At 39.4% G+C, this 18024-nt stretch overlaps 1 protein-coding gene across 2 annotated transcripts in view; it reads left to right on the top strand.

The window, feature by feature from the left end:
* The window catches only part of SCG5 (secretogranin V (7B2 protein)), a 52399-nt gene extending 34703 nt beyond the window's left edge, over nt 1-17696 (top strand). The window contains exons 3-7 of one of the 2 annotated variants that reach the window (XM_008571343.1): nt 3277-3426; nt 6185-6294; nt 13146-13199; nt 16982-17084; nt 17233-17696. In XM_008571343.1, coding sequence (XP_008569565.1) covers nt 3277-3426; nt 6185-6294; nt 13146-13199; nt 16982-17077 — 410 coding nt within the window. In that variant the 3' untranslated portion in view covers nt 17078-17084; nt 17233-17696. Of the gene's footprint in view, nt 1-3276; nt 3427-6181; nt 6295-13145; nt 13200-16981; nt 17085-17232 lie in introns of both variants that reach the window. The other variant, XM_008571341.1, reaches the window with a different exon arrangement.
* The last annotated feature ends 328 nt before the right edge of the window (nt 17697-18024 follow it).

Raw genomic sequence — 18024 nt, 5'->3', positions numbered from 1 at the left:
CTTCTTAATTTCCCTCCATCCTACCTTTGCACAGTGGTCTGTTGTCTCTACTACTATCTGTCATCTATACCACAATGAATTTTACTGGGGAATGTGACTTATTACATACTACTGCCTTATTGTGTTAGTCTTGAGTAACCAACTAGAATGAAGAACCCACTAGAGAACAGGAACCTTGTTTTTTACATTTATACCTTCTGTAGCACCTAACATAATCATTGATATGTGGTATATTGCTTCCTACTGTAAGTCTTCCATGACCTAGATCTGGGCTAATATACATCTCTTCACAACTGTGACATCTTGCTATATCCCAGTTACATTATAGAGCATTACGACTGGCTGCATTATAAGCATTCCCTTTTGTATCCCTATAGACTGCACTTTATGAGAGCAGGCTCCACATTTATCTGATTTATCATTGACCCTCTGGTACCTAGTCCAGGTCTTGATATATAGTATGTGCTCAATAAATATTTTTAAAATTGATTGAATGATTAATAATTTTAAAATGTGTTTGGTTATTAGTATCGTTGATGTAAGATAGTTAAGGAGACTGGGATGAATAGACCAAATAGCATCCACAGCATCGTAACACTTTGGTTGACTTGGCTTCAGGTATGACAGATTGACATAATCTAAACATTATAATGATCCAGATAACTAGCATTTGGTTGTATATGCAACTGTGTAATTTTCAAGTTATTTTCTATACGTGTTTAATTGTCTATAAAATTCCAGCTCCTGGAGTGCAAAGGACAGCATTTTTTACTTCTACATATCTGCCACATATCCTACCTCAGTGACTGTTTCTGGAGTTGATGTCATTAAATGTAGCTTTAAAAAGAGCCTGTGTTCTAATGTATCTGCCTACTGCTAAACATCTGTTGCTTCCTAACAAGTGCTGCATTCATTTTAATGGCACTGGTGCACAGAGGTAAACAGAGCCTTGGCAGGCCTTCCATAAGGGAAACTGTGTTTGCTTCCTTCATTAATTACTAATGGAGCATTAAGACATGCATTCCCCCTTGAGCCAAGTTGGATAATTCCTGGCACTTAATGCTAGGGTGCTTTCAAAAGTTGAGACATGTATTGACACACCAGAGAGCATGCCTTATACCAAGCACAGTGGTGGCTATAGTGCCAAGATTATACAAAGCTTCAAACATACTGTATCAATACCAAGTGTCCTGATATGTTTCTTTAGTCTTTGCAGCTTTTCGGCTAATGGAATAATAAATATGTATCCCCAGAATATCTCTGAAAGCAGCTACCACAGTGTGAACTAGACGAATCATCAGAAAAATACAGAAAACTTAAAAGTAAAAGGTTGATCAAAAATTTACCAATCAAACACAAATCAATGGAATGAGAATGACAAGCTAATAGAAGAAAGGTGAATCAAAGTAGGACTTGTCAATTAGTTTTTATTTAACAGCCAATTACTAACACAATTAAACTGAATTTATGCCCTTGGACATGCCAGCTAGCATAACATCAAAATGATAAAGTGAAAACAGTAAGAAACAAAAGAGCTGACAGATACTTATTGATAGTAGCATATTTTAACATATAGCCATCAGATTATGATAGATTAAAGAGATAAAATATGACTAAGGACATAAAAGAATATAATTAACAATGTTGACTGACTGGCTACATGTAGGCGTTTATGGATTATATAAAATACCTTATTTCAAATATTCACATGGAAAATTTACAAAAATAATGATATGGTAGTACAGAAAGGAAATGCAATTTTTTTAAATGCAGAAATCTTACAGGCTACCCATTTTCATATTAAATGTAAACAAACAAAGCCAAAATGTAAACAAACAAAAATAAACAACCCAGCCACTTGGTGGTGTCTGAGTTTGGGGGCTAGAGGAATTAAAGAAGGTAAGATTGGTCTTTTAAGGTTAAACTTTTATCAAACATAATAAATGAAGACAGAGTGATGCAGAATCATTTCAAAGAGACAATTTAATGCTCAGGACATTGAGATCTAGCCATGATCCTACTGTATATATTAACATTCTCAGAGGGAAAAAAAAAGTGTCAATCCAAAGGAGAGCTGGGACAGCCAAAAAAATTAAAGCAAGTGCCAGTGTCCATCCAGGAAGAAGGTAGCCTCATCCAGCTGGACTTAAATAATCTGGCCTGTTGGCAAGACCATCTCCTTGTGGCAGTGGAAGCATGGAGTTATTATTTCCCAATTTGGCTCAATCTCGTGCACACCAAGGCACCTTTTGATTTTGAGTTGGCCTCTCCTGTATAGGTCTGTGTACAGAGTTGGTTGTACGTTAAGGGAGCTCTGAGTGTGGGGCTACTATGCCCAACAGAGTTTTTAAATATGAAGTCCTGCTAAGAAATAGTCTGCTATGGTGCTGGAAAAAGAAACTTTTTGAAACTTACAGGATGTTAAGGCTACAAGAAAAGGAAGAGTCCAGAAATTGATGTGCATTTGTATGTATAGTAAAGCAGGTTATGCAATATAAGTTGTTCTTAATCGCTGCTATGTCTTGGTGCTCAGAGCAGGTTTTGATATGTTTGAGGCACTCAAATATTTGTTGCAGGCATGAAATAAGTGGGAAAGGACAGAATTATTTAACACATGTTGGTGGGATAATTGGTTAACTATTTCATATACTTTAAAATAACTAACATATTGATTGAAGAGTTCATGTAAAAAATAGAAAAATAAAAATATCCAAATGTTGGTAATACTTCTGAAGGGGTGACAACTTTGTAAGCTTAGAAGGCTGAGAAGAAAGCACAAAGGAGAATAAAAATGACAAATCTGACTTTATAAATATTAAAAACTTATGTTAGTATAATATTATAATAACCAGAATTCCAAGTCAGAGAACATAGGAAAATATTTGCAAAAAATGTCACAGCCAAAGGCCTGATATCTTTATTATAAAAGACGTTCCTACAAATCAATAAGAGAAGCAATAAAATTCCAAAAGCATAAACAGATAACTCACGAAGAGGAAATCAAAACAAGTAAATAAACACATTGGAAAATATTTGACTGAGCTGGTAATCAAAGACATTCAGATTACATTTTTCTAAATTTGTGATATATGTATACAGTATATGCCTGTTTCTGCAATTAAATTTCTAAACCCCTAGAGGGCAAGAACTGTTTCATTTATTTTTCTCTCTCCACAGCATAGAGCACAGTGCTTTGCCTGTATGATATGCCCGAATAAATATTAGTTGAAATGAATTGAATTGCACTGCAATGAACCACTTCTGATTCCCTGGCAGGTGGAGCGCATGAAGGTCTGCAGCATTTGGGTCCTTTTGGCAACATCCCCAACATTGTAGCAGAATTGACTGGTGACAACATTCCTAAGGACTTTAGTGAGGATCAAGGCTACCCAGACCCTCCAAATCCCTGTCCCGTTGGAAAAACAGGTAATGAACACAACCTTGGGTTCCAATGGAAAGTAGAGGCTTTGGGGGAAATAGATATTCTAACTCTAGCTACAAAATATTCCCAGAAACTGTATTTCTCTTCTGATAAGTCCATATGTATTTGTAAGTAGATGGGAAAGGAGCATTTATTGTAGAACCTTTGTGTAAGTTCTGGTGTTCAGATACACCCACATAGAACTCCCTTTGCCAAGAAGATAAGGCTTTATCTTTTTTCTGTCTCTCTCCTTTTCAGGGAATTGATGCTCTTTTCTGTAGTTGCTACTCTTTTCATTAAAAGGGAGAATGATTTTTTTTTTTTTTACCTCTTTTATGATACAACTGCTGCTCATTTTAGTGTCTTTGGAATTGGTTATTTAATTTGTAGATTATCCATGCCTGTTTGTTTTCCTTACTTCTCTTGACAATAGACATTTTAACTATGTCACACATCAACACCCAGTTAGCATCTATCCTAAACTCCTGTTTATTGGGGGGCCAGAAGGTGCCATGAAAGAGAAGGGGGCTCAGGAAGGTAAGAAGTTGGTTAAGGAAGAAGGTTGAAACTTTCCACGCTACTCATGTATCCTTTATACTTTCCTACCCACTAATGCCAAAGAGAATGGTGAGTAGGCTACACTTAACGTTGGGTCTTTGAGCTGCTTACCTGAGTGGTTAAGAGTAGTGGCTCTAGCTTCAGACTACCTGAGTTCAAACTCAAGGTCAACCTACGTGACTTTGAACAATTAATTAGCCACTTTGCACCTCACTTTCCTCGTTTGTACAATGGAGGTCATCATGGGAATTAAATGAAATTATCCATGTAAAGCATTTAGCATAGTACCTAGCATAGAGTAAAGACTCATTAAATGTCATCCTGATTATAATTAGCTTTGCTACTAGTAAATAAGGCACCTCTCTCTTTCGGCTTGTGCTAACTTCTAGCACCAGAATAGTCTTTTTCCCTGAAATAATAATATTAATATTGTTAATAATAATTATAGTTGGTATTTACTATCTCTACTTTACATTAAGGAAACCAAAGTTTAGAGAGTAACTTGCTCAAGGTTATCCAGGTAAAAGTAGCTGAGCCAGACTTAAGCTCAGATCTACCTGATTCAGGACTATGAATTCAACCACCATGATATATTGCCTTGCTCTGAAAATTGTGACAGTATTGGTCTCTCAGCTTTTCTTAAACACAGTGTAGGCTCTCTCTGAAAGAGACTCTCTAAAAGAGAATATTCCTCTTTAAACTGAGGGTGAGGCCTCAGTTTTCCATGGGGAACAGAGCTTCTCTCATATGCAGACTGCCTGAACTCTCTGGATTTGGGATTCCTTTCCTATATGATAATTGCTATAGACATAGAAGTTAGATAAATAGCTCAGTGAAAAGTGGGGAGCCACATTAGGGATTTGTTCAGAAAGCTAATGGCTTCCATGCTAACTTCATGCTGTTCAGAGCTTAGAGACTGAATGGTTAATGCTGCTGGAAGGCCTGGGAGCAGTCTCAAGAGCTGGGCAACCTGGCTTATTGTAAATAGACCCCCTTTCAGCATTGACTTTGATGCCTTATATCCCTTTGAAATGGGACCCCCTTCCCTCCCCCAACACTGCACAAAATCTACAATCTCTCCTTGCCCCCCCTTTTTATAGCTGTTGTCTAAAGTGCATTAGAGATAGGAAAAAAGTGACTCGTTTTTAGAGCATTGTGCCTAGTAATAATAGGCTTAGGTAAAAGCAGCAGCCAAGTAGGATAACCTTGGTTTGAATGGAAGACATGCTTTATTTCAAAGAGCAGTCATAGTACGAATTGTCATTTAAAGGGAGATGGTTAGAAGGCAATTATTATGTGCCAGGTTCTCTCTGTATGTTGGTCTCTGTTCCTCATGGCAACCCTATAAGTATTTGATTTTTCATGTCTCACAGGTGAATAAATGGATTAAGAGAGGCTAAGTTAACTTTCCCAGGGAACTAAACCTATCTGGGATTTGATCCTTGACCTCTGATCTATCTGACACCAGAGCTTAAGCCATTACTGGTATAACACACAATATCAGGTATTACCTGGTGATTGTTGTTAATGTACTTTCTCCAAGAAGCTGAAGTGGTTTCTAAAAAGCTCACTTAAGAGAGTGTCATGTGGAATGGAAGTGTATTATTTAAGGAAAGACTTGCTGCTATAACAGATTAAAAATTGTGGTGGATTAGCACGACAGAAGTATATTTCTCACTCATGCGAAGTCCCGCCAGAGATGAATGAGGTTGTGGTGGGGGTGAATGGTTCTGCAACCCATACTGCCAACTTCACACTTGACACTCAGAGTTGTCCAAGTGGGCAACATGCAGCAAGCGGACTAGCAGGTGTGGATGGCCGAGGGGCAAGGAGAGCATCACATGGGAATTTTTTAGGGGCCAGGCCTGGGAGTGGAATTCATCACTTCTGCCCACATTCTATTAGCCCAAACTTAGGCATACAACTCCACCTGATTGCAAAGCAAGGCTGGGAAATTAGCTGTGTGCTGAGGGGAAAAGAGAAGTGGGTTTGGTCAACAGCTAACGGGTCTCTGTCACATTAGTGGGAGTTTGGATGAGCAGTCCCATCCAACAGGGAGACTGGCTCCCAAAGGGAAAGTGACTTAGAGTGGCAGATGTAGATAGATTCTGCCTTTGGATGTTTAGTTGTTTTTGATAAATTAACTCTTATTATAACAATGAATGCCTTGACCATTCCTCAAAAACCTTTGGCTGTTTGCAGTAGATGATGGATGTCTAGAAAACACCCCAGACACAGCAGAGTTCAGTCGAGAATTCCAGTTGCACCAGCACCTTTTTGATCCGGAACATGACTATCCAGGCTTAAGCAAGTGGGTAAGTCCAATCTCAATTGCTAGTAGATTTTGCATTTTGTTACTCTGAAAATATTAATGGCAGAGATAAGCAATATGGGTGGGGCAAAAGAAGAAAAATTGTTTAGAAACTGATTTTTCAGAAATCTGTGGTTGAGGAGTGATTATCATTCTAAACCACGCTAATGTGTGTAGACAGCAATCTACTATATCCATCCAGAGAGAGAGCAAGCTAAAGTGATCTCATCAGCTACAGTCTCCAGAGGCTTCTACTCTGGTCTACTCCACAGCCTGTGTTGAAACACATCCTAAAGTCTCCCCAGTGTTTCATGCAACTCTTATAGGATTTCATCAAAAGTGTATGGTTTTTTTAAAAAAGGATACTGAGAATACTTGCAAATTTGATCTCTAAACTAAGGGAGATGATCCCTGCCGAATCAAGGAAAAAAGATGCCAGTGCTTAGAAACAGACATATGTAATTCCACATTACAGAAATAAAAGAATTTCCAAAATTTGTAGCAGTGAGCTTGCTGTCAGTCCCAGGCAAGTAGGTATAGCTCAGTTGTTTATAAGCATTTAATCACGACCGTTTGGCATCGGTGTGCTAAAAACAAGTCTTGTCAACCTAATTGTACGAGGGAACCAAAAAGCTCATGGAAAGATTTGCTTTACCTTTCAATTCTATTTTTACATGAACTTTCTGAAGTACCCTCATATTCTTCCATTTGCCAGCATTGTTCATTTCCTTGCCAGCTTGATGAGAGAAATGAAGTGGTCATGGTGCTTTTGGACTTCAGCAAAATATTTAACAAGATCTTTTATGATCTTCTGTTGGAAGAGATGGAGAGAGACAGCCTAGGCAATAGAATAGCACCAACAGGAAGCTTGTTAAAGAGTCCATGTCAACTGGGAGGGAGATGTCACATGGTATCCTTCATGTCTTAGCACTATTCCACTCCACATTTTATCGGTGTTTGTAAGAAAAATACAGAACATGTACTTATCGGATTGTCAGAGGATGACACAAAGTTGGACGAGACAGCACTGGATGACAGAGTTGGGATTCAGGAACATCCAACAGGCTGGAACAATGAGCCAAACAAGATCAAAATTGAATGTTGATAGATCCAGGTTCCTGTGGTTTGGCCTAGGTAATCAAATGCGGAAACCACGTGACAAAAGAGGGGAATTACTTAGGACTGTTAATTCTCATATAAAAGTAAATGGTCAATAAATAGGTGAAATGAGTGAACTGATGAGTGAATGAGTAAAAATTCCAAACTGCCTAAGCCCTTCTAAAGTTCTTGATCCCGTCTCAGCTCAGTTGACCTTGCTTCTTACTTCAGTGGGTCTATTGAAATCTCAAAATTAAATTCCCTCACTTCCTTCTGTACTGTTTTAGGGAAGGATGTCCCTTCTCATTCATGACCACTTGATTTTTTCCAGCATCTTGCTTTGCATTGAACAATGCAATTCCCTCTACCTTCAACACAGAGACATTTCTCTTCTTAAAACAACAAATCAAGAACATTTTCTTCTTCCAGTTTGCATTACTCTATTTCTTTTCTTTTTCATAAGCACTCCTGTTAGGAAGAATTGGTCTGTGGAGCCATTTTCAAGCCTAAAATAGAGTTAAATATGTTGAATTAAATAGAAAAACATCTAGATTCTCCAATAAGAGACTGAAATCATGAAAGCCTTCTGTAAAAGAAGTTATCCTGGTGGCATATTAAAGGATGGAATAGAGCGAGAAGAGAATAAATGCAGAAAATATGAAAAGCAATTCCAGTTATGACAACTATGAATATAGTAAAGAAGGGTGAAGATCCAAGACATTTCAAAGGGGGAAAAACTAAGGGGAGTTGGTATACAGCCTAAATTTAGCATGAGGAAGAAGGAAGTGATATGTCAGGTTCATATGAAATGGACAGTGTGAGCTTTTCCTCTGAAGTCTCAGGTGGGAAGGTATCCAGCTTACCTGGGAGGCTAGAAAGGAGAGAAAGCAGGAAAGAGTGAGGCCGAGAAAAGGTCTGAATGAGGGCAGGGAGCCCAGCTGGTGGTGTGACGGAGTGGGAGAGATGAAAACTTCTCTTTCCAACTTTCCTCATCTCCTATTGAAAACCTTCACAGATTTCTCTCACCAAGTTCCACTCACTCCCAGCACTCCAGTAAAAGGCCACCCACTGCCCTTCATTCTCTTTGCTTCCTTCTCTAAACACTGACTAGTGTTTCAACATTAGAGCTCAAGACTAGAACTTAGGACTCTGTGTAAAAGGAAAGTACTATTACAGATCAATGGCCAGGAACAATGTTTACACAGCTTTTATCATCTGTAATTGTGTGTTTGTTTAAACTCAAGTTTCCTTGTTTATTTTCTCATTACCACCTAGTAGTAAAACATTATTTGCTTGATCTTCACATGGAGTGTGAATTGAGTATGTCTTGCTTTTCTAAGCCGGGACCCACAAACTCTCCTCAATGTTTATGCAGAATGATAGTCTCAGGCTTGTCTTCAGCTCAGCCATGCTTTTAGTTAACAAAGTAATCATCTTTCACAACAGAACTGCACACAAGACCTTGCTTCCTTGTTTGCTAATAATGCTTCCCTGTTTTTGACATTAGCTGGAGCTGAGCTGCGTCTTTAGCAGTGATTCATGTATTATAAATGTCAGCGTCTGTCTTGTTTCCTGCATTTTTCTCTCTTTGTTAATGCATCAAGAAACATTTATTAAATGCATATCACATGCCTCCTGGGTCCTGTGTTAGGTAATGGGAATACAAAGATGAATGATAATAGTAATTGTATTATATAATACAGTAGTAAATAGTAATTTATTGAGCACATAGTATGTGCCAGATACTATGCTAAATACTTTGCCTCAATTATCTCATTCCATCTGCTTGTCCTTATCACTCTCATTTTACAGGTGAGAAAATACAAGCTTAGAGAGATGAGTAGCCGGCTCAACAACACAGAGCTTATGACTGGCAGAGCTGGTATTTGAACTCTATTATCTGACTCCAGAGTTCTTCAGAAATTGAATAAATTTTCTATCTTTTCGTGGCTCGTCACTCATAATGTGTCCTGTGCATCAGTCCTGTCAAGTCCTATCTAGGACTGGTTGCCATTCAGAAAATGTGGGTGACTACAGCACTGAGGGGCTATAACCAATGGCTGGCTACTGTAGATATCAGTCACCCCCTCCTTTACCCATTTGTTAATGAATGTTATTCACTTAGCAAATGTTTCAATTTTCCAAGTGCTTTTTACACCTTTTCATTAGCAGCTGGTCACAGCCAAGACCTGATGAGCCATGGGAGAATTGAGGGACTAGGACCCTCCCTGACTTTGTCCTTCATGACTTAAATATGTTTGAACAGTGGAACGCTCTTCAGTTCGGGTTTGTCTCAGATTTTCATGTGATTAGACAAGAGCTACGTCTTTTTTGATATGTCCTTCTTAGTACTGACATCAGGAAGCACATGACACCTGTTCGTCCCATGACTGGTAGTGTTAACTTGGTTCACTTTGTTAAAGTGGCGTCCACCAGGTTTCTCCAGTGTAACATTACCATTGTCCCTTTGAAATTAATAGTTAATCTGGGGAAGATGTTCTGAGACTGTATAAATATTCTGTTCCCTGCTAAATTTGTAACCAACAAATTTAACATCGGTTGATGACACTTACTAGAGTCAATTATAACTGTGGTAGTTGCAAAATGCATTACCAGTTGGCCTTCTTTTTTTTTTTTCCTTTTTGTCTTTTTTTGTGACCGGGAAGGGATTGCAACCCTCAGTGTCGCGCCCGATGACACTTACTAGAGTCAATTATAACTGTGGTAGTTGCAAAATGCATTACCAGTTGGCCTTCTTTTTTTTTTCCTTTTTGTCTTTTTTTGTGACCGGGAAGGGATTGCAACCCTCAGTGTCGCGCCCGATGACACTTACTAGAGTCAATTATAACTGTGGTAGTTGCAAAATGCATTACCAGTTGGCCTTCTTTTTTTTTTCCTTTTTGTCTTTTTTTGTGACCGGGAAGGGATTGCAACCCTCAGTGTCGCGCCCGTACCGGACCGGGACCGGCAACAGGATCGCAACCCTCGGTGTGGTGCCCGCACCTCGCTCAGCCAGTAAGCGGCCGGTCTGTATGTGGGATCCGAACCCTCGGTGGGAGCGCCGCCGCGCTTCCCAAGCGGCGCACTGTAGCAGTGCGCCACCGGGCCGGCCCCACCAGTTGGCCTTCTACTCTAAGCAAGTTTCTCCTTCCTCCCTATTTATTTATTTATAAATATATCAGTTTGAAAATGGATCCCTAGATTCCGCCAGTGGGAGTCTCTTCAAGCTGGCTTTTCTTTCCTTTTGACATGATCCCGTCGTTCTTTTGAGCTTCCTTACTTTCTAACCTAATATACTCCAACTTCATTCATCCTTGTACTTTCCCTGCCTTAGCCCTGAATCAGACATTTCTTTATGAAGACCCCCTGGTTCCATTTAGAAACAGAATTTGAAACCAGGATCTGGGCAGTTGTCCAAAATCTTGATGACACACTGGAAAGTCCTTTTAATGAACTCAAACCTGCTATTCATATGGAAAACAGGCTCACCACTCCCGCAAGGAATCAATAAGGCATCAGTGTCAGGACAGGTGGCTGATTTCTTCTCATTCAGTTTTTATACTTCTCTCACCCACACTATACCTGCCAATTCCTGCCTTTAAGTCCGTACAATAGCAAGACTAATTGAGAATGTCCCAGCCACATTCATACAGGGGTGGGGAAGCATTATCCCGCCAATCATAACTCTAGCTCTTAGGTAACAAAGAGACCATCTTTGAGATCTCCCAGACCTTTCGTATTGTTTGTTTGTTTGTTTGTTTTGAATGAAGGCCCTTATGGGTATAATCTGCCACAAGATCTTGTAAAGAAGATTAAAATGATGCTGCCTTTACCCTTCTGGTGGCACAGCAGAACTCTGCCAGGGCTGGTTGGCAGTCCCACCCCATGGTACCAGCTCTGAGGCCCCTCTGCACTCCCTGCAATTCAGGCCGCTGACCACAAGGTGCACGTGAAGAAGCCACTGTCCTCCCTGCTTTCCTCGGCCTCCCTCTCCAGCTCTGGCATAAACTTCCAGAACATTCTCTGCACATCAGGAGTCATTACATTCGCAGAAAGACAGCCACAGACCGAAGGGAATGAGTCTCACAGCAATATCCTCATTCCTCAAGGGAGCGATCTGCAAGTCTGTCTTTTCTCCCTTCTGATATTAAATTGATCCATTCCCCAAGTGAGCAGGAGATAGAGGCTGCAGCCAGTTCCGGCATTTTTGACAGTGGAAGCTCCTTTACTCCTGGCACAGCCTCCCTGCATAGTTGAGGTTGGGCAAGAGAAACACATTATAAATTGTAGGTGGAGTGGATTTTAATGAACATGAAGATGATGAAGTTCATTCTTGGCATTTGTCATTTCCACTTCCAAATCTACCGTAATAAAAAAATAAACAAATAAACTCTTTATAACCAGACAGCTAAGATGATATGTGTTGTATAAATTTCTTCCTGACCAGAACTTTATCATCTCCTTTTTTTTTTCTAATCAATGTCAGAGTATTTTATTTAGGCCAAGATGAATCACCTCTTTTACACATTATTTCCCTTCTGATTAAAAAGAAATCACATAAATAAAACAACACAAGTGATATGGATTGAATTGTGTCCACCAAGCTTTATGTATTAGAAGCTTGATCTGCACTGTGACTGTTGAGAGGGTGGGAATTCCTATTATGGTAATTGAAAGGTGGGGCCTTGAAGAGGTGATTAGATTGTGAGGACCATGCCTAGTAGATTAAAAATGGTAGTCAGGGGCATGGTTCCAAGGGCTTTAAAAGGAGAGCACTTGAGAGTCTCTCTCTCTGCTCTGCCATTTCTGCCATGTGAGACCGCTGGGTCATTGTCACCACAACCAAGGCCTTTGCCAGATGTGTTCCCTGGACTTTGGACTTCCCAGTCTCCAAAACTGTAAGCAATAAATTTCGTTTTTGTTATAAATCACCCAGTTTCAGGATTTATGTTATAAGAAACAGAAGTGCACTAATACAACAAGTAAAGCCCCCCAAAACCCCTTCTCCCATTCTGCCTTCAGGTTAAGTGTTCTGTCTTTTATAATATCAGTAGAAGGGAAATCTGTTGAGCATGTGTCTGATATTCTAGAAATCATTGAAGTCCACTATGTGTTTGAAATCCAGCAATATGTGGAAGTACTTATACAAACTGTGGTAACAGAGCCCTTTTTTTCCCCCAACATAACTTTCCTTTCTGCCAAGAAGTTTTTTGGCAGTTTTTAAAAGGTTCACTCTATTAAAATGTTATAGACCAAATGGTTTTCCAATTGTCTTGACTGGGGGCACAGAAAGAATGGTTGCAGAAGTCAGAATGTCTTGTTTATTTACACAGAGGATTGTTGTTAATAGTCAGACACTACTTTAGAGAAGTTTATGTGTACAGTTCATAAAGAGGGAATTAGATACAAAAATAAAATGAGATAAAATTAGCTGCTTTAAACAAAGGCTGTTCAAAGTGAGGGGTGGGTTTCCAGTGCCCCTTGTGTTTTGGAATGTTGTATTTTCCTGTTTATGTGATTGTTGATGACACTGGTGTGCCTCAGGGCATTGCAGAGGACTTTATTGAAAGCTACACAACCACCAGCTTTTCTCTTGCGGTCTATCTTTCTGACAGCACATTCCTCTCATCTTCTCTTGTTTCCAAAATATGTGTATGCAAATATCCAGGGGACACACCAAGCACTACTTTTAAAATAGGCATTCACCAAATTTGATCCATACTTCTGAACTTGTGTTTTCTTTTCTCCCCACTCTAGAACAAGAAACTCCTTTATAAGAAGATGAAGGAAGGACAAAGACGAAGGCGGAGGGTAACACGTGGCTGGCCGGGTTGTTGTTGGGATGCTTGGAGCTTTCTGGGCGGGGCAGTTGACAAGCTAGAACCCTCAGTTATTAGAAAGCAGCAGAATCCCGTGCAGTCCTGAGAGGGCAGAGCAGTGGTCCTGTGTGACAAGGGCCATGCCTGGAAAGTCCACCCTTGGTTTCTGTGATGGCTTCCCCAAGCCTCAGCACAGGATTTTTAGTGGAACACCCAGTTTTGTGGTGGCCCCATCACCTCCATTCCATTCAGGGGATGTGTACTGTGTCCCTTCCATCTGGCTAGGAAATGCGGGGAGTCCATGAGGATATGTCTTTCCTCATAAAGTCTGTAGGCCAGAGGGGAAAACTGCTCACACATCTGCACCAATGATCTAAAAACACAAGACAGGACTAAGGAAGGGCTGAACTGCATGCTCCAGGCAATAATTTTGAAGGAATGTGGGAACAAAATATGAGATGAAGAAACCTCATTCCTCCCACATATCTTTTTTTGGGCCTCTCCAGATTGATGTAAAATCTACTAGATCTATAATATTTGTTTGCTGACTGTTGAGTTTACTGCAGACTTAGTTATTAATCCCACAGCCATCCAGGGTGGGACCCTGATCTGGGTGCTCCACATTTAGCTACTACACATGTGGTGTTGCCTCGAGGATGTGAAGCTGAATGATGAATTTGTTTTGGGTTTCCAATGCATTTTATGGCATCAAGACTCAGTAAGTGATCACTGTCCACTCTGATAATCCACTGCTGTCTTACTAGACAGAAGGGCCTGGCCACCTGCCTCTTTTTCTGATCAAATGGATATATTAAAACTAAAATGGCTACAATCTCATAGCCTTCTATTACGTAGTCAAGTGCTGTGAGATATTTACCATTTTAGTTAAAATATACAAGCTAAAACATATACCCAAGGCGACTGTTTATTCAGAATAGCAAGTGCTTGGATCCTGGCAAAATTTGGGAATCTGGGCAATGGTATTTGTGGCTATTTGGAAATAGTTTTGCCAAATCCAGTCACAGCATGCTTTAAGAAGTGTGGATTTTCTGGCCTCGGCATTAATTCTCAGGCCCTCACAACAGAGGGTTCCAAGCCCCTGTGCTGTCTGACAAAACCCAGAAAACCCACGGACAATTTTCTATGTGAGAAGTTGGGATTCTTTACTGTTGGAAACAGATCTTTGGGAGAGTTAACGGGGTTATTAGGGGTTTTTCTTGGTGATTACAGCTTCCAACAGCAGATGGTGACAGGAAGGGTCCAAAGGGTATAATGTGGTCTTGAGAGAACATCAAGAAATTCTATTCTAGGAGCTCAGAATACACATAATTTACCAGTAAGACGGCTTGAATATTTCCCCGCGGCACAACAAGGACATTACCAAATATGACCAATGACTGACCAAAAATGATTAACTTAGCATGAAGCTTTAATTGTCTCTACTTTCTGGCCCACCATTCCTTCTACCCTGACTCAGTGAGTGACTGTGCATCACAATTTAGGTCATTTTTCCACGAGACCAATCATTACCAAAACTCCTAATTCTGGCTAAGACACATGTTATAAAGAATTGTACTTTAGCCTCCACTTCTTCCAAACAGGAAAGGCTTAGAATTTACAAAAATAAGGGTCACTTTGACCTGGAGGTATCAAGTTTTTCCTATTCTTGGGCATCTACAAAGACCTATTCTCAGGCCATAGACCATGGGCCTCTCTTGACTGATGCAGGAAACAGCAGTTGCCTCCCCATAGTCAGGCCTCAGATGGAGTTCCTGCCTTGATTAAAAACTAACCACCCCCTCAAGTGCATGAATCAATATAAAGAAATTATGGGCTTGCTTTTTGAAAAACCAATTTTTCCTCCATTGAAGCTTAAGGAATCAAAAGCAAGGATCCAACCCCAATGGTTCTTCTAATTGTAAAATGGGAATAAAATTCTCTGGGTATCATCCAGTCTCTCACAAGTGAGAAGATAAATATGTAAGTGCCTTGAGTTCTTTGGAGCATAATTAAAACCAACTCTCATTATTATTATTACTCCTAAGTGTTGGATTCAATACTAATATTTAAAAATTTATCAAAAAAGTTCAGTCTTCCCTTCCCTTCCAACCTTTGGCATTTTCTGGGCCTGGGAAGAAGGACTTTGTCCCATTGGAGAAATTACCAATCCCTTACCAAGAGCGATTCTCACCAGAGTTACTACCAAAACCCAAGTGGTTTCATGTGACTTTCTAGACTTGCTCATATTCGATTGAATTCCTAGTTGCTTTACAAATAAAAGGTCAATTCATCTGTAAATGACTTTGCAAACTTTTTAACTCTTAAGCAATCCCATATTTGATAAACATGAACATCTCATATTCTCTTTTAACATATTAGAATTTTCAGAATAAATATTATTACTAAAAAACAAAATACTTATGATATCAAATATACTTTTTCAGTCCACACTTGCTCCATGTACCCAAAGATTCTAATATTTATCCCTTGGGGTAAGTCAAACCACTTTAATTAATAATTCCAAACGGAAAAGTAATTTTTGTTCTACCTTTGTACTGGCCAGCCAAAAAAAAATTTTTTTTAAAGAATTTTTGTTATTTTAAACATTTTTAAGATGACTTCCCAGTATGGTGCTGTCTTTTTGTGTCATCACTTTTCAAGTATATGAGGACATGATGATACTGTTTACTTTGTAATTTTCACCTCGTGATGCATTTTTGCAGAATGAGTTGGACCTTTAAGGATTCATGCTTTTATCAGTCAGTGTATGCAAGAACATATACAAATATTAAATAAACTCAGTTTCCATTTTTTTCTGTTTTGGAGAATGTCTGCTCACCTTTCAAAAGAGACATGGCAGGCAATGTCCCATGGGCAAGAGAGACCCACCTGCAAACTGCCTCCATTCATTCATGGGAATTTAGCATGCAACAGGATTGCTAATCCCTTGTAACTACAACTTCTTTCTTGTATTTTTGTTCCATTATTGGAAGTCAACTTCAATAAACAAATATCTTCCAAAACTTGTGAAATTTTTTCTGCTTGTGGTGTAAAACTCCAATTACTAGTTCAAATCCAAACCTCAAAAAATAGATATGTATTAGAAAATGAATAGAAAAACCTGGACTCATTCAGAATGCCAACAGATTAAAGAGATTGAGTATGGAAAGGGTGGAGTCCCAAGTGAAAAACAAAGTAGTCTTCCAGATAACTTCCTTCCTTTCTTCAGCTTTTGAATTTGACTGAGGGAAGATGGAAATGATTGCTAGAGCCCCTGATGAATTCTCTTTAGAAGAAAGACCAGTCTTTAGATGCTAATTCTCACCTGGCCCCACTCTATCATCTTCTTTAGAGCATTCTTCTTGTACAATAATTTAATGCATTTCAGATTCCCTCTCCCACCTAAACAGGGCCATAGAATACTAATGCTCTTTCATATGGGGCTTGGTATCTAAATTAGTGTCAAGAACTTATTAGCTGGTTCATCCCAAAGCTTTGCACCAAAAGTAAAAATTTTAAGAAAGACCACATTGCATCTGTTAAAGAACTCTTATAGATGTGTGAAAGACACAATTAGAGACATCTATTACTCAGACGATGTTTCATAGGCCACTGAGGTATTAATTAGTGCACTGAAGTAATCATTCTGGTAGGTGGTAGGTACCACTGTTACTGTTGTTAACTCAATAGGCCAGAAACAATTCTTGTTCACTTCTTTTCTGAGATGTCTGTATCTGATGTTCACATATGATAGCAAACCATATTTTTTTTTAGAGTGTCAATCCATATCTACAAGGACAGAGACTAGACAATGTTGTCGCAAAGAAGTCTGTCCCCCATTTTTCGGATGAGGATAAGGACCCAGAGTAAGGAGAAGATGCTGACTGGAATCTCACGCCGCTTTTCAGGCCTTGGTATTGCTTATGTGCACGTGCTGTGAGAGCCCCTGTGAATGGCAGCATGTCTCTTACGTATGTCTGTCCCCCATTTTTCGGATGAGGATAAGGACCCAGAGTAAGGAGAAGATGCTGACTGGAAGCTCACGCCGCTTTTCAGGCCTTGGTATTGCTTATGTGCACGTGCTGTGAGAGCCCCTGTGAATGGCAGCATGTCTCTTACGTATATAATTGTGGATGGAAAGCAGCTGTATTTTGATATGGCATATCTCTTTTGTGCTTCACACTGATGGCTCTGCTTTCTGCTAAATTAGAATAAGAGCTTTTTTTAAAATGTGGCTATGCAATGAGCATTAAAATTAAACATATATGTCAACAACAATAAAAAGCAAGACTATGAAATGCTCAGATTTCTTATGGCTTAAAATGGCATTTGGGGTGTACTATTTGTCTGTAGAAAGCTGGTGTTTGATCTTGATTATGTAGTTCCTCCAGCCCTTGGGCATTGTTACACACCAATAAAGAAAGTTGTTCTCAAGAGAAGGAGCTCACATATTCTACTTGGCTTCACCTTAATAAATGTGCATGCGAGAGTTAGTGTGTGAAGTTTTATTTACAGCATTATAAAAAACAATTTCTTTGTTTAAAAGATCAACCTGATCTACATACAGGATCTTATCTGACCCTAACAATAATGCTGTTAAGTAAATGGGGCCAGTTTTATCCCCATTTTACAGATGGTAGAACTGAGACATGTTCAACAAACCACTGGGAATAATCAGCAAAATCCAGAATGGGGAGCCTCTGAAGGACAAGTAACCTAGCTTTTTTTCAACATGTAAATGGCAGGGGTGCAGTAAAGGTGGGGAACTATTGTAAGTTTTTAAAGACTTGACGGACATATGAACCAAATACAATGTG

Source organism: Galeopterus variegatus, unplaced genomic scaffold, assembly GCF_000696425.1.
Source record: "Galeopterus variegatus unplaced genomic scaffold, G_variegatus-3.0.2 Scaffold683, whole genome shotgun sequence".
In the NCBI taxonomy this organism is placed as follows: Eukaryota; Metazoa; Chordata; class Mammalia; order Dermoptera; family Cynocephalidae; genus Galeopterus; species Galeopterus variegatus.
The sequence above is the reverse complement of the archived record's forward strand: the minus strand, read 5'-3'. Positions and strand labels throughout refer to the sequence as shown.